The sequence below is a fragment of the Rhinocladiella mackenziei genome (assembly GCF_000835555.1).
Source record: "Rhinocladiella mackenziei CBS 650.93 unplaced genomic scaffold supercont1.3, whole genome shotgun sequence".
Classification (NCBI taxonomy): Eukaryota; Fungi; Ascomycota; class Eurotiomycetes; order Chaetothyriales; family Herpotrichiellaceae; genus Rhinocladiella; species Rhinocladiella mackenziei.
The window spans coordinates 989,434-1,010,309 of record NW_013550602.1 but is presented as its reverse complement, the minus strand read 5'-3'; the positions used below and the strand labels follow the sequence as shown (position 1 = coordinate 1,010,309).

Here is a 20,876-nt window from a genome sequence, read left to right as displayed (position 1 = left end):
GAGCACTGGCTGGGTATGAGAAGGCACTGGGACCGGATCACCCGTCGACACTCAACGCGGTCAACAATCTCGGTCTGCTATACGCTGACCAAGGCAAGCTGGACGAGGCAGAGAAGATGTATCGACGAGCTCTTCAAGGCTTTCAAAATGCACTAGGAGCAAACCACACGTCGACCGTGACAGTTATGACTAACTTGCAAGCGCTGCAACCTCAGTTCGGCAGTGATACAAGACCGAAGAGTACTCAGAGTGTAGCGCCATCAAGCAGGAATGTCCCCAAGAAGTGGTGGAAGTTCGGAAAACGAAGCTAAATGGTCGTTGTCCGATGTTGTATTTAGCGAAGTTATACATCTGTATCTTACATGCGCTAGCCATGCGATACCGTCAATACCGTACATTTCCATGATAACACTAGTGGTAATGGGTTATCCATTCGCGCATGGTCTAGCCTCTTGAAGCAAGCTAGCCCCCCATGGTGTTCTTGGCCTTGAGTTGAAGAAGTCGCAATGTGCCATCAAAGGGTAGGGCGGTTTCGGGAAGGACTGTATATCTGAACGCGAGACATAAGTTTCCCTCTTCCAAGTCTACTTCAGCTAACCAGAATCTCTCTAGCCGCCAGCGCTGTCAAAGCATCCTTCATAAATACGGACATGCCTTTGCCGAAGGCGGGTCGTACCCGATTACGGGCAACCTTAAGAACTAAACTCGGAACTTGTATCCACTATTTGAAGGGCGAAAGCAGCAGCTGGGAATAGGTATAGGAGACTGCAGAAAGGACCGTCCTGCAAGAAGATCAACCAAAGAAGCGACCTCAATCGAAGGGGGAGGAACAGAAGCCTCTTGTGATCCACGGACCACAATACCACTGCAGAAGGTCATTGGAGAAGGATGATCGGCTTCTATGCGCATTCAACGAAGCGAACAATATATTCATCAACCCAGGGCACACTATGGCTTTCAAATGAAAATTGTCATGTGGGCCCTTTTCATCGCTCACTCTCCCACTCTCGGATGAACATCGATCTCGTTGCTATCCTTCTTCCCTTGGTGATATGCCCAGAGTCTTTTGCCGCCGTCCCTTTACCACCTCTCTTAAGCCTGACATTATTTTCTTTTGGAACTTCTTCTGCCGCTTCCTCCGCCAGTTTAGAGACCTGGAACAGTGGCATTTGCATTGCACTCTTGAGCGTGTCTTACGGTCAGTATTAATCAGAAGTTCTCAGGGTCCGCAAAAATGAACTTCTTTTACCTTCTTCACCAATGTTCACCAATGTTCCTGCCATAGCTTCCAAACTGCCCAATATCCGACCAGAGTGGGAATGCCATGGGTCGTAAAGGAAGGCCACCATCCTGTCCCCAAAGATCCTGCAAGCAGGAAGTCGCCAGTACCGTTGATACCAATACAAGCCAGCAAGACCACCGCCGCCCGCCACTCATCGCAGGCCTCAAGGATCAGTAGAGCAAGCCCCAGGCAATGTTCTCGTACGGCAAAAAGGTAAAAGAATGTATCCATCGGCTTGTCGACCGGTTGCGGAAAGCACGCCGCGGCTGTGAGGCTGCGAGGGCTGACCAGAGAACCGACGAAAACCCCCAGCAGCATAACTGGGATGAAGTACGCGACGAGGTATTGTAAGGACGGGAGGGAGGAGAGGATGTCCATGACGGCTGGATTGAAAGGCGAACACGATGTCTGGTGGAAACTGTTGCTCCAGGAGATGTTAACCTGCGAAGATGGCGTGGTTCTGTATCCAACGCGAAGACGTTGCCTTTTTGTAAACGGTTACGCTCACGCCCAACGTACAGGCGCCCTCTTTATAGAAGTACCTGTCCGTCCTTATGCGGGCGAGCGATCAATACAGCCGCTTAAAGCCGCCGCTCTTCTGCTTTGCGGTCAGCGTAAACGACGATGCGGAGTAGGTGGTACCCTACTTAGGGCTGGAGATAAGGGTGGAAGAGCGTCCAATCAATTGGATGTGTCCAGACCCTTGGAGCCTGTGATGCACACAGCCTACTTGGGACCTGGCACACGTGACAGGGCTAGCCCGTTGCTACACGTTTCGGTGCAAACCCCAAATTTTGGCCATTGACACCCTGGGACATGTAATTTTACGGAGGACTTGTTCTATTTCGAAGGGGTCCAAGGGACTGTCAGACTATATAATTCCGAAGCGTGTACGAAGCGTACAATGCCACCGAGAGTTTTTACAATCTTTGGCGCCGCTACCCATCACAGACAAATCAGGAAAAACATGTCGGATCTTTCAGAATCGTTGTGGCATCCATTGTTCGGGCTCTCGTACAGCCTTGTTGGCTGTATGGAAGATACCACGCCTGTCGCCTGTGCGTAGGTTACACGTTTACGTACGAATGCATCTAGATATCTATATAGACTGCGTCCTGTGCGCTGTTATGTTGCGCACGGACAGAGCCATCTCTCAGAATAATTGATTCTCTTACACAGCGCACTACCCCAAAGTGCAACAGCATCTGACGAATGGTAGCAGAACTATCCTTTACAACGCATCGAAGGTACGTAACACCATCAAATGGTAGAGCGTATTGATTGTTCGACGGGTCTAGGTAGGATGAGATTGGTGAGGTGAGAATAATTTCACATCGGCGGTGGTGCTCGTAAGTAGCCAGAGGCCAAATGGGTCTTGAGTGCATCATCTGGCGAGACGGTGTCAGCGTAGCTACTCGAAGAAATGATGAAACCTACGATTACTAGAAAGCTGTTATGCGATGATAGGGGCTGTTAGATCCGAGCACGCCCTCCCAGAGATCATCACAATTTCGCCGTCCCAGGGCTTGCAGAACCTGAGGATACAGAAGACCCGCCAAAGAATATGGATGAGGGACAAACAAAAGGCAACAGGAGCAGACCGAGGGGGGGAATGGTGTTGTTGCCGCCATATTTCTAACCCATGAGGATATCATACTGAAGCAAGGCGTCAATTTATGCATATTTGTATACTCACCACCTCTTGAATAGAAAGCATTGTAGATGTGACGGCCACGGTCACGGATTCTGTCGTACTCGGCATTATGGACCCGACCAACAGTCGCAGGAGCCTCTTCACCAGCACGGATGATACCTTCGGAAAGGCCCGACCATCCTCGGAGGAATGGACGTTGTCCCCAGTCACTTCCTCGTCTTCTATGTCTGTGTTGCTCTCAACCTCCTCTTGCCGTCGCTTTTCACGCACTTCGACATCATGCGGGGTGTTAAATTCCGGGTTCGTCTTGCACCGTTAGGGCTGCATTTCCGCCGGGATGTTGGGAGTAGGGAACATAGCTGAGTCCGTATTTTCGAGAAAAGGCTCGTCACTGTTGACGGGAAGTAGTGCTACACTCGTCGGAACTCTCGGCCCGGCCTCATGGTATGTCTAATTGGTTACGGTTCAACTATTCAATACCCCAGCCCATACCCTTTGACTCTGGAGAAGAAAAACGGTTTGTCGTTTCTCAAATGGAACTCGGCCCAATCGTTCGTGAGCAAATTGTAGCTCCAGAACCCTTTCCACTGCAACTTGTTGTTCTTGGTCGTGTGTCGGGAGCGAGCGGAGCCGGCAGATTTCAGCGACAGATACATCGTGTACATGTATCGAGGGCCGGCGCCTTCGGTTTCTATATGTAAATCACCCGGGGAGATGGGTGTTGTCGGGTTCGGGTTGTTGGATGATTGTGAAGGTTGAGTGGTAGCTGATGCTGTGGCATTGGTATCCCGAGACCCGACACTAGGATGGCACAAACGCCAGCGGCCACGGAGAGCGTGTTTCATGACTTGTTGCGCCGATGGTGGAGGGGCAACATTTGTTGTCGTTGGAGCCCCAGAGGTCGACGAGGCAGGGACAGATTCTTTCAGCGATGCCGGTGCCGGAGATGTGAAGTTCAACAGATGTCCTGCTGCTTCTTTTTTGCCGGTGCGGACAAAGTTGAGGTTCTCCGGTGTCAGATGATGGACTACTTCAATCGGTTCATGAGTGGTGAGAAGTGAAATGCACGTCCCATTGCGGAAGAATCGCAGATATCTGTAATACGTGACGATATGTATGGGGTTGCTCCAGGTATTTGCCGTGGCCGAAGCACCCCCTGGTCTGGTATAGTTGACGGTCGAAATATAAACGCCCGTGAAACGGATGCGAGGATAATTGTGAAAAACCTCGCGCCAGACTGTTTCTTTGGGAAATGAAAGTTCCATCGCTATTGAAAAGGTCGGAATCTCGTCGTCTTCGGATTCCACTGAACGGAAGATAGCTTCCCGACCTTGCAGGTCCGTTGCAAAATTGTATTGTTGACCCGCGAGTCCAAATTCAGGGCCCAAAGCCACACGTTTCCAAATGGCGTTTTCCGTCCAAACATGATATGCAAGCTTTTTGCAGACCAGAGACAGTCTCACGAATAGGGCTGGATCTCGGATTGCCACGTGCTGAAGCAATCCCAAGAGCACCTCTGTTGGAAGAGCCTTGATACCACACGGTGGGGGACAGTCGCCTTGGATGATCGGAGGGGCGCCCATGATTTGACAGTCGGCGAAACTTTCGATTAATTGAGCAACGGTTAAATTTTCTGTCGGTTCTTGGAGTGAGTGGTGAGCGGTTGAAGGAACGGTTACAGCAGCATTGGACGGGTCTGGATTGGTGGGTGTGGGCTTTGTCGGAAAGTGCTTGTTTTTGTAGGACTGATCAACTTTGGCATCGAGTTTGTATGCTTTCCGATAATGGGAGAGGCTGTCGCCTAGATTTCCCTGACTCTCCTTTTCTATGGCGCGTTCAAAATGTTCCAATGCGCTCCTCGGTTCACTCGAGGAGCTTTTGGGAGTAAAGTCATTATCATCATCATCACCATCGTGTCGAATGCCGAGCCCTTCGATGCGTTGAACCACGCTTGAGCTGCTACCGCCTGCGTGATCGGCATCGCTGTAATGGTCGGAGTCATCTTTGATATTAGCTGCTGGGTGGGGGATGGGTGGTCTGTGGATGGGTCTCTCTGGTCGTGCATCACTCGGTCTTCTTGTTTTCTCGGGAGACTTGGGTTCTGAAGATTTCTTGTCCGACTTTCTTGAGCGGGCACTAACTTCTTCTTTCCATCGTTGTCGGAATTGTTCGAGGGCTGATGCTGATTCATCCATGGTGTCGAGGGGGAAGTGTACCAAGAGGCTTTCTATTGAATGAATCCCAAAAATAGAATGAATCAGAGGTATGGAGGGATTTTCTCTCGACCAATAATACCAGAATTCGAGGCTGAGATACGAGGAGATGTTGTCCTTGGTGCTGGTGATGGGGGAGATGATCTTATCCGGGCTATCTCCGATACGAGCGATCTCGGCGCATCCGATAACGGCCGCGGGATGATTTGATTTCTTTTTTGCTCGAAACTTCATCTCCATGTCATAACTGCCTACTCCTCTATTTCCACCACGACATCCACGAAAATAACTACCATTGTGCTGGAAAGCTCAACCTCGAGTTCTCCTCCACGCTTTTGGTGTTTTCTGGCTTGAATGTCCTACTCGTTCACTTCAGAACCTGCGCAGTCATTTGACGAGCATTCACACCCTCAACACGCGCTCGGTCATGATGCTCAGTCACCACCAACGGGACCACAGCATGACAGAGTACAGTTCCCGGAACAGAATACCAGCATGTCAAAATCAGAGGATCCTGAGATCACCACCAGTCAACGTATGATCTCCGCGACCTGGGGAAGCCTGCTCACTTCTTTACTTGGTACGTCATGATGTGATGAACTAGTATCTAACACTTTGTTGACCGTCGTACAGTCACACCTCTCGATGTCGTTCGTGTACGATTACAATCTCAATCTGCTCCCACCACCTCGATCCTCTCTCGCTCTCCTGCATATTCCACGTCTTTCAAGCAATTACCACCAGACCTGGGGGTCAAGGCGTGTTGCCGAGAAGTATTTTTTGTGGGCGATAATGGACCGTTTTGCCTGGCTGGAAATGGAACTGCACAAGCCTCATCCGCCGCCGCCGCCACCGCCGCCGATTGTGCCGTCGAAGAAACTCAACGGAGAACATTTCACTCAACACTGGATGGCCTAAGAAAGATTGCTCGGAATGAGGGATACCTTACACTCTGGCGTGGACTTTCTCCGACTCTGATGATGGCTATCCCGGCTAATGTCATCTACTTCACGGGGTATGACTGGCTTCGGTACAATCATGCCAGCCCAATCAAGAAAGCCTCCAACGACACTTATGCACCACTAGCCGCAGGCTCGATTGCTCGAATAGCTGCTGCCATCGCAGTTTCACCCATCGAAATGTTCCGGACTCGAATGCAAGCCACACATGGAAGTACCACCGGAGTATTCAAGGACACCTTGCTTGGATTGCATCGAATGACCCAGACGCAGGGATATTCATCCCTTTGGCGGGGCCTAACCCTGACCATGTGGCGGGATGTTCCTTTCTCGGGGATATACTGGTGGGGATACGAGGCTATCCGGAATCAGTTGACGGACGTCCGTGAACTTGCCAGGGGCAAAGAACTCGACGCCAACCGATCCATAACTAGTAGTCGGAATGCCCAGAGCCATGAAAACCACGCGACGACATTCATTGACAGTTTTCTCGCCGGTGCGGGTTCAGGCGTTGTGGCTGCACTGGTGACCACGCCATTCGATGTTGGCAAGACGCGACAGCAAGTGTATCGTCATGCGGGTGATGACGCGAGATCCGTGGCAGCGGCCAGAGAAGCTGCAAGAACTGGCAAACATATCCCCGAAGAGCTATCAATGCCACGATTCCTGTTTCATATTTTCAAAGAGGAAGGCATGAATGGGCTTTTCAAGGGATGGGTAGCAAGATGTTTAAAGGTCGCCCCGGCCTGTGCCATTATGATAAGCAGTTATGAGATGGGCAAGAAGTGGGCCAAGAAGATGAATGAGAAGAAAGATGATGCCAAGGCGTTTGCTTGATCTGAAAACAAATGCTTATCCTTCCAGCTAGAACGACATCGAATATCAGGAAGCGTCTCTGACAGCAAGATGTTGGCGATGAATGTACCAATACTGTACGGCCAGATATTTTCTTTTGCATGGCGGGGCGCAATTGAGAATTATGCACGGAGTTTTTCCCCTGCCGATACTGGTAGCTTCGATTGAACGGCAGGTTTCGTATAGAACTTCAATTCGACTCTCCTAGTGTGCTATATATACGATTCTCCCAGCAGAAGTTTCTCTGCGCCGTCGAATCCCTTCATGACCAGCGTATCTTGTCCACGTTGCTGCCGATGGTCGCATCAAACTCCTGTTATCTTAGCCCTAGGAGGCTGATTCTCTCGGCCTCCATCTGCACGTCTTGCACGGCGGCATCCAGGCGGCCATCGGGTAAGTACTTCATAGAGCGAGAGTTAATTCTTCAAGACAAGGGATGACATCTTTTGATTGAGCCCTCTCTACGGTGCATGCCTACGTGCGTATTGTGTATATATCGACCCAGATCCTAGGCGCCTCGAGCGAGCCGGACCGAGGGAAGCACGGTTTGGTATTGGACGCGTTCCTATCGCTGCTTTACCGTAGGCAGATCCCTCACAATACAATATCAACCCCTCACTGTGTGTCCCATCGAATCACTTCAGCCAAAATCGTCCAAAGAATCACCAAATTGTCCAATGATGGAATCCATGCTTCTTCCGTCGGAAAGCTCATCCCCGCATCGCATTTTGTATCCCGTACCGAACAGATGGACTGGACAATGGACAAGACCCCGTGCTCGCTCCTCTCATCTTCCAGCACTTTCTCTCCTCGACACTGTCATATCTGTCCTCCCTTTTCCTTTTCTCTGGATCTTGTCTTCCGCCTCATTATCACTATTGTCAGAGAACTACAGTCAAAGCTTGACTGGGAATAAAAGGAAAAGAAAAGAAAAAACGAAGAGTGTATCTGCGTCTGTTCTGTGAAACGTGGGAACATCTGCATTTTTGTTCTGCCCTGATCGCAGCCCCATATCATATCATCGCTCATTGCCGCTCTACGATTCGGCACCAAGCCAACAACGACTTGCCTTGCACCACTCGAACAATCTTAAATTCGACCATGGCCCCGGCTCTTGACGTCTACGACGCCTCATCCAAAGAGAACCGCACCGTAGGAGCCCTCGGAAAAACCGTCTCGGGCAAGCCACTCAAGATCCGCTCGTACCCGAAATTCAACTCGCTTGAAGAAGAGCGGTTGTACCGGAAGCAGCATCTTGCTGCAGCGTTTCGCGTGTTTGCAGACAGAGGCTTCGACGAGGGTGTTGCCGGACATATCAGCGTGCGGGATCCGATTCTTAGGGACCATTTTTGTGAGTACCGCCCTGTTTCTGATCTCTTTCGCTTCGCGACGCTGTACCGCCTCGCTACCTCAAGGAGGCGGGGTGAGAAGTCCACGTTGGATCTCATCTCAATGATAACATGACCCTGAGCGAGTATTGAGGAAACATATCAACTGACCCAAACACTCCCAACGTCAGGGCTCAACCCGCTCTCGCAGCACTTTTCACAAATCTGCGTGTCGGACTTAATTCTTGTCAACGAAGACGGCGAAGTCGTAATTGGCGACGAGCCCATCAACGCCGCCGCCTTCGCCATTCACTCTGAAATCCACAAGGCGCGACCCGACATCGATGCCGCATGCCACGCACACAGCGTGTATGGAAAGGCCTTCTCAGTCTTTGGCCGCGAACTCGACATGATGACACAGGACGCGCTGCGCTTCTACAAGTCCCACGCCGTCTACGATAACTTTGGTGGCGTCGTCTTGGATCGTGAGGAAGGTAAACGCATCGCCAAAGCCCTGGGCAATGGGAAAGCTGTCATTTTGCAGAACCACGGCCTGTTGACCTGCGCGAAGACCGTTGATGCTGCGGCGTTCTGGTTCATCAGTCTCGACAAGACTTGTCATGCGCAATTGCTTGCGGACGCGGCTAGTGCAGGTAGTGGGCACAAGAAGATTTTGATCTCGGATGAAGAAGCGGAATTCTCGTATGCTCAAGTCGGCACGGATGAGAAGGGATGGTTGGCGTTCCAGGGGTATTATGATGAGCAGCTTGCCAAGACCAATGGGAGTTTCTTGAAGTAGTTAAATCCAGCCAAGAGAAGTAGTAAGATATCCATCGTGCTTCTGCTTGTCGAAGCCGAAAATTGCCATGGTAGGGAGGCAGAAATGCAAAAATGAAGGCTCAATCGTGACCTGGTTGCCACCCGTCTTCGAGTGTCTGGATTCCTCATCATCCTCAGGGCGTACTCCACTTTATCTTATGGTTGAATCTTAATTCGTCGGTCTATTGGTCACTTGGCAAAAAGGCTACTAGGCCACATGTCGAGACATTGCTGGCGGGGATGGTCTGGGAGTCGAGAATATGTCTCTTGAGGAATAAACAGGAGAAAATTCTCGGTCGCTGCTTTAACTTAATCCCCGGCGCCGCTTTAACCATATGCTTTGGGGAAACGATTTTGATTGCCTGCATACATTTTCGGATTTTGGCGCGAAGGACAGTTTGGATGCCATGCATTTACCCAATCCCAACACAGCGAGCGGCGGTGGATGTCTCGTCTTCGCTGGCTGGGTGGATTATTGCCAATGCGCATTGAGCAAATTTCTACCTTTTCAGGACCCCTTTTGGCGCTATCCTGGCTTGCAGGAAAATTGCCTGGCGTCCATTCTTCCATCCGGAGACGAGATGGTCAGCTGGGTTGCGGTTGCTTTGTATTGACTCGGTATCACTGATGATTCAAAGTTTTGATCGCATCCAGTTTATCCATCAGCGTAAATAGACTTTGGCGAGAATCCATGGCATCCACCAGGCTAGTGATCTAATTAGGACTTCCCCTCCAACCCACGTCGTCCCGTTGGATTGAAATCTCAAATAATCTCTGATGGTGCATCCCACCATAAGCTGTACCCCGCTTACTGCCGAAAGGGGTTACAAAGTTGAACGTTAGACCGAGGAGCGGCCTGTCTTTAGTGACACACTGGTATAAGTATCAGGTACCGCCACCTTCTAATTCTACAAGTCGAGTCATAAGTTAGCCATTGAACTCTTGAATATTTGAAAGGGCACTGTTACCTGAAGCGAATCATAATACCAACCACGCCAAGATGCCTACCGGTAGTTGCTTCTGTGGAAACATCAAGATAGAATATACAGGCGAGCCCGCAATGACGGTGAGTCGTTATCGCCAGATGTCGTTTTGGATCACTGAATCTCTCTCTTCCCAAGGCGCTCTGCCATTGTGCCGACTGTCGCAAGATTTCAGGCGGCAACTATAGCAACAACTTTGTTGTCCCAAGCGAAAACTTCAAGATCACCATGGGGAAACCCAAGGAGATCTCCAAGATTGCTGACACCGGGAAATCAATCACTAGCTGTTTCTGTTCTGATTGTGGTAAGTAATGTTGTTGTAATTGAACTCTTACCTGCGGTTTTGGGACTGTGGGGAGGGGAACGAAGTGGCTTTCATATCGAGCATGGCTGACGCGCTTCTTCGGCTAGGAACAACACTATATAGATACGGAGATTCATTCGGCGGGGTCGATGGAATGAGGATAATCAAGGCTGGTATCCTCGACGACGTCAACATCATTAACAATACCAAACCGGGCGCCGAGCTTTTTGCACCCGAACGCATCAAATGGGTTCCAGCTTTGGATGGTGCGGGTCAGGTTGAGGCTATGCCGCCATCTTAATAAAAGACATGCGAGGAAACGGGCCAAATAGTTCACATGAAATAACCAATGAGAAACAAAATATTGAAAAGATCTCATATCTTGAGAGCCCGCGGTGTCGCCGGTCCAGTGATGTGAACCATCTCCCCATGAGGGTACGAGTATCCTATTTCTTTGGAAGTCAACACTGTTGAAACGGCTACATGGAAGATTATGACTGAATTTGATGGTGAAGAAAAGTCAAAAGTGGTCCGTTGTCCGGCACAAAGGGTTCTTCCCAAATGTAATGGCAAATACCAGGGCGTCCGTCAAACCCCTGAACGCTGCCTTAAGAATTATCGCTTGCCTGAAAAAGATGCGTGGGTATCGTAAGGCGTTCGAAACGCTTCCAAAACAATTTCGGTCCAAAACAAGTCTGGCCTCGATCAGCCTTCTCGAATAAAAGTTAAATTTCTTCGTCATGTGGAGTAGGACTTCCGGGTGGACTCGGTGTCGTGACCTTTTTGGAAGGACTCCCAAGAGGACCTTGAGCAACCATTCTCCTCGACGGACTGGGTAGGGGAGGAGCAGGGGAGTTCCTCCTGGCGGGACTTGAAAGAGGACTCGCAAGAGCTAAACTCCGTGCACGAGCATGCAACTTGCGTTCTTCTTCTCCATTCCAGTCTTTGGTGAGTTCGGCGCGAACTCCTCGACTCCATTGTCGCACGACATCTTCAAAGGACGTCCAAGTGGTACTATTGTCCACCCCATTTGCAACGGCCATGACATCTAATCGAAGCCGAAGTTCCCACCTCAACTCTGCAGCCTTCAACCAATATCGTAGATTGTCAGCCCGTCGGTACGGCTTCGCAACATCGTCGTGAAAGGTGTTGATGTAGTCGAAATGTCTTTTAGACCGTTTGACGGCTGCATTGTGCATTCGGACAAGATCTTTGCCATCGGCCAACTTCCGGAAATAATCAGGATCCTCATCGGACCGTTCTTTCAAAGGATTTTCACCGTGCCCTTTCAGGAGGAAGTTGAGGAAGTTGATGTCCCTTTCCTGATCTCGGTTTGTCCATTTGGCGTCATCCATCCAATGCCAATCCTTTCTTTCGTGTTTATCCGCCTCTTCGAGCTTGGCTTCTTGATCAATCATCATGCCCACGTCGCTGACCCACACTAAAACAGCCAATCTTTCGTCTTCACGTAGACCGCCGGCAAAATTTCGCGAAGCACACTTTTTCAATACATCCAATACGGAATAGAGGTCTCGTCGTAATTCTTGATCTGACCTGATGGTATTTAGCCGCTGTGGGTTGGGGTGAAGGGTGTAGTAGATTCTCGCAGCACGAATCGCTTGCGTAGCAGTGTCCAGCACGTGTAGGCCTTGGATCTCATAGAAGCCTTGAGCTTGTTGTTCGGGGTCGTCGTTGGATGATCGTTCGCAGGATTCCACCGCGTGTAAAGCATTTTCAAGAGCTTCAACCAGGTCCCGTTTCATGGTCTTTTGATCCGGAGGTGGAGCAACATATGTTGATCGGTGACTGTAGGTTGATACTGTTGGAGGTAGCATTACATCGACGCCATCTTCCTGAGCGGCTTCCCACATAGCTTGAACCTCATCATCAATGGGTGATTCGACAACATCCTGATTTGCAGCCAATGAAAATTTGGACATATCATGTTCTCCATCCTGTTTCTTTTTTGCCATCCGCCCCCCTTTCCCATCCAGCAGACCGGTTCGAGCGAAATAATATTGGAGATGAGCAATGCTGCCTAAACTCATGACACTTTCTCGATTCTTGGCCGACTCAGCGAAGGAACCTCCTTGTGGCCGAACATAGCCACGTCGACGAGAATTGGTTTTTGAATTTGAGGATGCATTGGAATAAGTAGAGAAACTTGAGATAGAAGATATTCCAGAGACGGATCGATTGGATGAAAGACTGGCTGTATCAGGAGTTGGAAGAAGGTTCGGCGAGGGTGAGGGCGATCGAGAAGGAATATTTGTTAGAGAGGAGTCTAGATCTGTCATGTCGAGAAGCGAAAGGCGTCGAGGAGGCTTCAGTTAAGGGAGCACGAGGAGGGTAGGGAAGGAATGAAAGATGTGTTATGATACTCTTTGGGAAGATAAAAGAGGCTGAATGCAGTGGCTGGTCAGCAGGTTTCACGAATAACAAAGTTGACTTGGTAACGAGAGTAGCAAAGGCGTTTGAGTTTGTTTGGAGCACAAGACAATTCATAAGACAAGAGGTACCTAGAGATCGAGATGGTGATGGAAATGGAAACCGGGTGAAATTGGATGGGGGGACGCTAGCGACAGATGAAAAAAAGGGGGGGGAAGGGAGGAAGGCGCAGGCAGGCAGGCACTGAGATCTCCATCAAATATTCGCCCATCAAAACCAAAACTACCCAACCTGACTCAAGTGAATCTTGGAGACTAGTACCTCGATAGACATGAAACACACCCATTTTGTCGTTTTGTTCGTACCTTTCCGGGGTTGAAAGAGAAAGATGAAATTTACCCGGGTGACAGTGGGATTTTGGGTTTTGATTGTTGACACTTTGGTCGCGCATTTGACGCGTGCCAGATGGCAGCCGAGTCTTTTGAGTTCTGGGGGTTTCCAAGGGACCCCAGAGACCTTCATACAAGTAATGAAACTGCCCCGCATTCATCTGGAGGCAATATCAGAACTCCCCAACTGAGAAGAAAGTACTAGATGGATGAGATCTCGAAGGACTGATCTAAAATCTGCTCTGCTCTGTGTGATATACAACTCTTCCTATCGGCAATTGTCGCTCTCACCATGACGAAAAGAATTGCATTTACCGTGCACGGAAGAGTCCAGGGTGTCTGCTTTCGGTAAGTTTCCGTATGACGGATACCTCGTTTCAGAAACCATCGCGGCGTGACAAACTGTCGCTGATTCCACCCGCAGTGACTTTACTCAGAAGAAAGCAAGAAGATACGGCGTCACAGGCTATGTTGTGAATACATCTGACGGCAAAGTTGCCATTGTGCTCAGTGCACCCACCAGACCACTTGGCTGACTCTTACTAGGTCAAAGGCGAGGCCCAGGGCGATGCAGATGCACTAAAGAAGTTGACGGCGGATCTGAATGAGGGACCCAGAGCGGCTCATGTGGTAAAGCTGGAAATAAAGAACATCGAAACGAAAGAGGGCGAGGGTTCGTTTTCAGTCAAAGTATAAAAGGGTATCCTCGTATTACCGCAAGCCGCTTGCGCTGCGCCGGACATCGTGATCAGGAGCAAGGTAATTGGTGATCGGGATACATACCGAGTTCTGGAGTTGGCTTCTCGAAAAGCATACATCCTTCCTACACGAGTCATGCGGTACATCCAAGCGAGTCAATGGTTGAACCAGAACCCCTCTGGAAAGCGCGGAGATATGAAACGTGAGCAATTGCATCGCCAAAGAAATTTGTAGCAATAGGCACGAAAAGGTCGTAGATCGAATCAATATGCGAGGGAAAAAACAAACCGATCATTCAGCCTCGAGACAGGTCAGGGCAGAGCCGAATTTTCCCGATATTTTGCTCATTTTTGGTGCTCGATTTCCACAGCCTTCTTGGGCATTCAGCCTCTTTTCTCCCGATCCTCGCCGATCATATTGAGTCATATGTGGCGCGGGATTGCCATTTGGTCGCCGATAGCCACATCGACATTGCCACCCATTGCTCTCGAGACAGAGTTTGTGATTTAGAATCTTGCTCTTCAACATTCTTTCCGCAGGCAATTTTTCAAAATACGGCCGTGTCAACGATCTGTCTAAACTCGGAAAGGACATACTGCTAGATGCGGCAAAGTGTTGCGAAGAGCGATGGGAAACGCAGGAAGTGGGTGCGCAAACTGGGGGAAATTGTAGGAAGGCAACAAAGGAACAGATGGACTCCATAATAAATTCAGTGGAGCCCGAGGAGCTGGACGAACGCCCGCCAATCGGGCCCAGATCATTGTCACGGGGTACAGCAGCAGCGCTACATGGTCCTGTAGGAGCATCACAAAAAGTTCTGCTATTATTGAATGCTACCCGGATTCTGACACAACGGCAAGATACGAAGCATGCTCCCTCAGGCTTGCCAAAATTATCGCATCCGTGCATGGCAAACCGCGTCTTGCTTGCACCCTTGTATTCTCATTTCCATTCCGGGCGTCCAGAGGTTGATATATTTACCCTCCCTTCTTCCGTTCTGACTGTCTTGGGCTTCTAGTCCTGGTGCTCTCCATACACATCCCACAAGTACTCCTTGAACGCTCTCTCTCTTGACATTAGTCTTACCATGAATTCCTCCAAAGTTCTCTTCACTCCTGCCCTGACTGCTAACATCTCACGAGCAGCCAGCAAAGGCCTTTACTCTTCCACAGCTACAGCAGCAGGACTCAGAGCCAGCTATGCCGCCATCAGACCATTCAATTCTCCTCAGCGACGGAACTTCTCAGTCTCCCACAAGGCTCAATTAGAGTTCTTCCCCCCTCCAAAGAACCTTCCCAACATCAAATTGACGTACGCCTCGACTCGTCTCGTTAAAAGACCTCCGAACTAATATTCAACATAGAGCCCCAGCATGGCCTCACCATGGCGCGACCGAAGAACAACTCAAAGGCATCGAGATTGCGCACCGTGAAGTCCGCAACGGCTCGGACTGGATTGCATACAACATGGTCCGCTTCCTACGCTGGTGTACCGATCTAGCCACTGGATATCGTCATGATCCCCAGAAACCATATGTGATGAACGAGAGGAAGTGGCTGATTCGCTTCATCTTCCTTGAGACTGTCGCGGGTGTGCCGGGTATGGTTGGAGGTATGCTCAGACATTTCCGAAGCCTTCGCCAAATGAAGAGAGACAACGGATGGTAAGTACGGCTGGCATGATTCGTTGGGTGGCGATATACTAATCAGACCAGGATTGAAACGCTTCTCGAAGATGCCTACAACGAACGAATGCACCTCCTCACCTTCCTCAAGATGGCCGAGCCTGGTTGGTTCATGAAGCTTATGATCCTCGGAGCTCAAGGTGTCTTCTCGAACGGCTTCTTTTTGGCCTACCTAGTTTCTCCTAAGATTTGCCATCGTTTCGTCGGGTATCTAGAAGAGGAGGCCACAAAGACATACACATACGCCATTGAAGACTTGGACAGTGGAAAACTGCCCGGATGGGAAAAGCTCGAAGCGCCCGAGATCGCCATCAGGTATTGGAATATGCCAGAAGGCCACAGGACAATGAGAGACCTTCTGTACTACATCCGCGCAGACGAGGCAAAACACCGGGAAATCCACCACACTTTGGGCAACCTCAACCCGGCCGAAGATCCAAATCCGTTTGTGTCCGAGTACAAGGATCCTTCAAAGCCTCATCCTGGAAAGGGTATCGAACATATCAGATCCAAAGGCTGGGAGAGGGAAGAAGTTATCTGAGTTGTCTGTTGATTGGTTTTAGCGAAGACTTGTATCACTATGGGACGGGAATAAAGAAAAACCATCGCGCGCAAATGAAGCCGCTCTGTACATTTTCTTTGAATGGGATTGGGTGCGCACGTAAGGCGCGGGTCACGAATGTCCAAAGACCAGAGAGCGGCTTTTTTTTTTAACACACAGCTCTTAATGACTCGGAAATCAGACCGGTTGAAGCAAGACTGGCTGCGCCCCTTCGGCATGCAGGTGGCGAGGCGCAGAATACATAAATAAATGCATGGACCCGAGATAAGCAGGCAAACACACTCTCCAATCTGCAGAAATAAAAACCTCCCAAACAACTCACCTTTCTGGGACAACTTGAATTTATTCATGTGTCTTGTTTGTAGAGTGCCATACTGAGTTCGAGAAGACTGATGTCAAGTTTGCAAGGGTTCTAGAAGCAACTAACTGCCAGATTGGTGGTGAATCAGGTTTTTAGAGTTCGGGTGGGCCCACACTTTCACCTAAGCTCCAGCCTCCGAGAAGCGCGTGGTGCACCGTCTCCAGTAGCTTTCCCTGGTTCGCTGGCTCTCTCGAATCGTTAATCTCACTCCAAACAAAATCCACTGGCACCCTTTGGTGGCTAGCACTGGGTGCAAACCACCAACTTCAACCTCCTGCATCCATTCACTCAACCGCCATCAAATCCAACAACTCGCGCTCGCATCTCGTTTCGACTCCTCGTTCAATTCTTATCTTTGTCTGATGTTACTGTACCAGTCATCGACGCCTGAACACGTCAACCACGCACTTGTTTGTCCCGCTTCGTGAATGCATGCATATGAACAATATTGCAACGCAACTCAACCCTCTTTGGGGTTACTTTGTTCTCACAAATTGACCAACTGAGCGGACCATAAAGGCCAGCGCATGCTGTCTGGCATGACCTCCGCTCTCCGCCGTCCATCGATGGTGGAGACTCAGAGCGATGTCGACCTCCATCAATTGCTCGTTCCTACACCCACCAACGACGTACCTCCTCCGCATCAATCTTCTTCCGCCTCTTCCGGACCCAGCAGCGATGCTGGCTCCTTTGTGATTCCCGACAATTTATCACGGAGTAACTCGGTCTACTCGTTCTCGAGGGCCTCATTTAGCAGTCAGCTGGCAGGTCTGACTTCGATCAATTTGCCTCAAGCTGAGTCCCTCGCGGCGACAGTCACGACTCTCCCGAGCGCTCGAAAAGCCATCAAAGCCCTCACTAGCGCTGCAGAGCAAATACAATCATGGAACAAAAAAGCTCTAAAAGTCTTGGAAAATCTGGATGCCGACGACGATGTAGAGTGGGCAGCCGCCGCCGGAAGATTAGGATTGGATGAGACGGATAAAACAATCAACAAATTTGAAAACCTGATTAACGTCTACGTCCTATCGATCGAAGAATTGCAAGCACGGCCCGACATAGGAGACGTCAAAGCGGAAGAGCTGCAGGCCGTTGTCGAGCAGATGGAGGTCACTTTGGAGGGATGGGACAGCGTCCGCAGAGATTTGAAAAAAGTTCACGAACAAGTGGAGTTGGCTATGGAATGGGAAGAACTATGGAGCAAGGTACTTGGAGATGTCGGGGCGGAGATGGACAGCCTCAGTCAACTGGTATTTGAAATGGAAGAGAAAAGACATGCAGCATACCAGGCCCCGACACCAAATGGCCCCAGTCAAAATATCGACCTCAACGAATTGGAAAGCTTTATCGACGAACCCTCTCAGAAACACACCGCCCCGAGTTCTCGTTTCAGCCTACCTCCCTTCGAATCCTCGCCGTTAGGATCCCCTATAATCGAAAATCCTCAAGATGACTCAAACTTGCTGGCTCTCTTCGCGCGGATGCAACCGCTGAGAGCGTCCCTTGACTTTCTCCCGATGCGACTGTCGATGTTTCAATCTCGGGCGGAGAAGATTTTCCCGATAGCCTGTAAGGAGCTGGATGATAAACGAGCCCGTTTGGAAAGAAATTGGACAGAACTTTCGAAGGAAGCAGAAAACTTGCGACGTGAACTCAGTGAAGACCGATGGGTGATCGTCTTCCGTAATGCTGGGCGACAAGCACAGAAAATGTGTGAATCGGTGGAAAGAAGTATCGTCAAAGTTCAAGAAGCCGTTAATGAAAACTATCAAACAATGAACCCGGCGGCTCTGGCAAAGAGGATCGAAAGTTTCGAGGCCAAGAAGATGCATTATGGACCTGCGATCAACCGAGTGCTCGCCATCATTCAAAAAGGCCTCAAGGATCGTTTGACTGTCAACGGAGAAATCCTCCGTCTTCACAAAGACTTGTCGTCGAGAATGCGAGATCTGACCGACACCATGGAAGACTTGGAAACTCTGCTTGAGCCGTACAGTACTCGACAAAACTCACAGCTCCGCGAATCCATATCTAGCATTGTGTCGGCGGATCGGTCGTTCACCAGCACCACATTTGCAGGAACTCCAGGCAGCTCTCCGCCTTCGTCGGTGGATCTGCCTCCCCAACGGATGGAGAAAGTCACGCCCAAATATGGTCTTAACGGCTACACCAAACCGCGGACTTCATCTTCGAGTAGGCCGCCGCCGCCTTCTTCCTCCAACAAACGGGCTTCATTGCTGCCTCAGGCAAGACGGCCCACAACACCGATGTCGCACGTTAGTGGCGGCGGAATTAGACGAACTGCCTCCCCTTTGCCGGGACCTCCCTCTGTGTATCGTCAGGGCCTATATACTCCTCCGGTGGTGCCAGCACCACCTCGACCCAACCCAACGCCTTTCTCAAACAAACCAAGGTGGTCAGCTGTTGTCAAACCAGATGACGGTACTTTGGCACCGACATATCGTTCTTCGTCTCCGACTGCTCCATTGACTGCGCGAAGATACACACCACGATCAATCTCGTCCAGCACCGCTTTGCCACTAAGGAGCCCCTTGAGTCGGGAGACCTCAGCGTCGCCCTCGTCCATGTTGCCAACACTTGCCAAACGAGAAGGTCAACAATTCAAATCCTTCGCCGAACGTGTCGCTGATCCATCGCCAGCGAGGACGAGTAGCTTGTTGGATCCGGTTCCTTACCATCGAGGACGAAACTCAAGTGCCCCTGTGGCCGGCACTATCCGATCACCCTCTTCACTCGCTGTACACAGCCACAACAAACCGACGATGAGCGGAGTCACGGTGCCGAGGCCGTCAACGTCACTCAGTAGGAGCTATGGCCCTTCTCAAGGACTCCCGTTGCGGTCCATTGCTCATAATTCCCGGGTGGAAAACAGAATTGAAAGCAGCATAGGAGAAAGCGTGGCTGATTCGGAGGAGCTGGACAGGGCCAGTGAGAACGAAGACGACCAAATCACGGAACCGAATTCGAGTCCGTTGTCGAAGCGAACAATTACTCGACCAAGCAGTGTTTTAGCAATGAATGGCAAAGGAAAGCGGATGTCATTACTGCCGGTTCCAGTTGGCAGCGGCAGGCAAAGCTCATTAGGATCCAGGATCTCCTGAAATTGAGCTTCCAGCAGGTCTGAGAAGCACACACGGTCGTTTTGGGTATGGGAAGCGAGCCATCGAGTGTGGTGTTTGTCAGCGTACAAGCGAGTTTGTGTTGAGTCTCCCTTTTTTTTTTTTTTTTGTTGCCTCGTCGGTCATTCGGTCTCAGACATAATTGAAAATGCAATTCCCGCCCAAGCTTAGGCAGAGTGATATGTGTGGCCTTTAGCTTCTATTGGTCTATTGCCGACATCTCTCCAACTTATGATTGAGAGGCATTGGTCTCGTGTATTTTGTTTCCAAGTAGCAAGCCACAAGAGTGACTGTTTCTGCGACCCTATGGCAGCAGTACAAGCCAGTTGCAACTCCAGATTCCCGAGCAAAAGCCCTCGTTGTGTCAGTGGTCGGTCCCTGTGTTGTATTTGCATGAGCATGGACTTGTCGGAAGGGACAAGTTTTTCTTCCTGTCGAGATCCCTTCAGTAGTCCCCAATCCCAAGTTCTCTCCAGCCTTGCACGGAACCTGCGGGACACCACATGGCTTTCGGGTTCATCGGTTTCCGCTAGCCTCATGCGAGCTGCGACTGACCAGGACGAAACGTCGTACTCCTTGAGATGTACCTTCGTACGCCCGTTCATTCGTATTCATGGCAAGTGGTCGATGATGGTGATACTCATCAACGATATTAAAGTCCCGACCTCGGCATGGAGAGCGCGGAGTCATTGATGAACCCTATAAATCTTGCTTCAGTTCTTGATATGGTCTCTCCGAATGCTTGTTGGGCTACCGAATAAAGACCCCCCTCCTCTCCATCGACTTTATGCCTGTTCCATCCTTCTCTTTCGTTCTTTTCGCCGTGTCTAGCTGCTTCGAAATGAAATATATTTATGTATAGATACACTAATATACAACTTGGGTGACCAGCAGAAGGACATATCATCTGATAATGATTCTCAGGCTGTGCTCTTGGAAACTGGTATTTGCGGGCATACTTTACATACTACTGGAGTAACAAGCGGCCTCGGGCAAACACTCTGGTCCTCTTCCGAAATCGCAATGACCTTCTACCGTTTGATAATCAGGAAGCAAATTTAAGGTGAAAATTCAAGCCTTCTGCACCCACGGAATCTACACCGACCGATACGCTAGCCTGAATTTATCATCACTGAAAAAGCTGGTACTGCGTGGCGTTCGGTTCGTGAGCGGGGGTTTCTTCGCAATTTCAACCTCGGTCCGGTCGCATCTCGACTCATCTCTCGAGTCCGGTGGCCTTATGTGATAGCGGTACT

At 50.1% G+C, this 20,876-nt stretch overlaps 10 protein-coding genes across 10 annotated transcripts in view; 7 read left to right on the top strand and 3 right to left on the bottom strand.

Annotated features, from left to right (window-relative positions):
* The window catches only part of Z518_03912 (uncharacterized protein), a gene marked incomplete at both ends in the record, with an annotated part of 5,075 nt that extends 4,764 nt beyond the window's left edge, over positions 1-311 (top strand). The window contains one exon of the mRNA XM_013417620.1: positions 4-311. Within this exon, the coding sequence (XP_013273074.1) occupies positions 4-311 (308 nt within the window). The remainder of the gene's footprint in view (positions 1-3) is intronic.
* Positions 312-1,264: 953 nt separating this feature from the next.
* Z518_03911 (uncharacterized protein) lies at positions 1,265-1,660 on the bottom strand (the record flags this gene model as incomplete). The annotated part of the gene is made up of 1 exon (XM_013417619.1): positions 1,265-1,660. One exon carries the CDS (start codon positions 1,658-1,660, stop codon positions 1,265-1,267), a length of 396 nt encoding a protein of 131 aa, XP_013273073.1.
* A 1,749-nt stretch (positions 1,661-3,409) lies between these two features.
* On the bottom strand, positions 3,410-5,131 carry Z518_03910 (uncharacterized protein; the record flags this gene model as incomplete). The annotated part of the gene is made up of 1 exon (XM_013417618.1): positions 3,410-5,131. The coding sequence occupies one exon, from the start codon at positions 5,129-5,131 to the stop codon at positions 3,410-3,412; it is 1,722 nt and encodes a 573-aa protein (XP_013273072.1).
* Positions 5,132-5,503: 372 nt separating this feature from the next.
* Positions 5,504-6,945, top strand: Z518_03909 (uncharacterized protein; the record flags this gene model as incomplete). The annotated part of the gene is made up of 2 exons (XM_013417617.1): positions 5,504-5,729; positions 5,783-6,945. The coding sequence occupies 2 exons, from the start codon at positions 5,504-5,506 to the stop codon at positions 6,943-6,945; spliced, it is 1,389 nt and encodes a 462-aa protein (XP_013273071.1).
* A 1,119-nt stretch (positions 6,946-8,064) lies between these two features.
* Z518_03908 (uncharacterized protein) lies at positions 8,065-9,090 on the top strand (the record flags this gene model as incomplete). Its single annotated transcript, XM_013417616.1, has 2 exons — positions 8,065-8,314; positions 8,483-9,090. The coding sequence occupies 2 exons, from the start codon at positions 8,065-8,067 to the stop codon at positions 9,088-9,090; spliced, it is 858 nt and encodes a 285-aa protein (XP_013273070.1).
* Positions 9,091-10,110: 1,020 nt separating this feature from the next.
* On the top strand, positions 10,111-10,698 carry Z518_03907 (uncharacterized protein; the record flags this gene model as incomplete). Its single annotated transcript, XM_013417615.1, has 3 exons — positions 10,111-10,176; positions 10,232-10,397; positions 10,505-10,698. The coding sequence occupies 3 exons, from the start codon at positions 10,111-10,113 to the stop codon at positions 10,696-10,698; spliced, it is 426 nt and encodes a 141-aa protein (XP_013273069.1).
* A 424-nt stretch (positions 10,699-11,122) lies between these two features.
* On the bottom strand, positions 11,123-12,694 carry Z518_03906 (uncharacterized protein; the record flags this gene model as incomplete). Its single annotated transcript, XM_013417614.1, has 1 exon — positions 11,123-12,694. The coding sequence occupies one exon, from the start codon at positions 12,692-12,694 to the stop codon at positions 11,123-11,125; it is 1,572 nt and encodes a 523-aa protein (XP_013273068.1).
* Positions 12,695-13,466: 772 nt separating this feature from the next.
* Positions 13,467-13,870, top strand: Z518_03905 (uncharacterized protein; the record flags this gene model as incomplete). The annotated part of the gene is made up of 3 exons (XM_013417613.1): positions 13,467-13,522; positions 13,599-13,668; positions 13,721-13,870. 3 exons carry the CDS (start codon positions 13,467-13,469, stop codon positions 13,868-13,870), a joined length of 276 nt encoding a protein of 91 aa, XP_013273067.1.
* Positions 13,871-14,960: 1,090 nt separating this feature from the next.
* Z518_03904 (uncharacterized protein) lies at positions 14,961-16,098 on the top strand (the record flags this gene model as incomplete). The annotated part of the gene is made up of 3 exons (XM_013417612.1): positions 14,961-15,184; positions 15,237-15,536; positions 15,588-16,098. The coding sequence occupies 3 exons, from the start codon at positions 14,961-14,963 to the stop codon at positions 16,096-16,098; spliced, it is 1,035 nt and encodes a 344-aa protein (XP_013273066.1).
* A 948-nt stretch (positions 16,099-17,046) lies between these two features.
* Positions 17,047-19,602, top strand: Z518_03903 (uncharacterized protein; the record flags this gene model as incomplete). Its single annotated transcript, XM_013417611.1, has 1 exon — positions 17,047-19,602. The coding sequence occupies one exon, from the start codon at positions 17,047-17,049 to the stop codon at positions 19,600-19,602; it is 2,556 nt and encodes an 851-aa protein (XP_013273065.1).
* Positions 19,603-20,876: the final 1,274 nt, after the last annotated feature.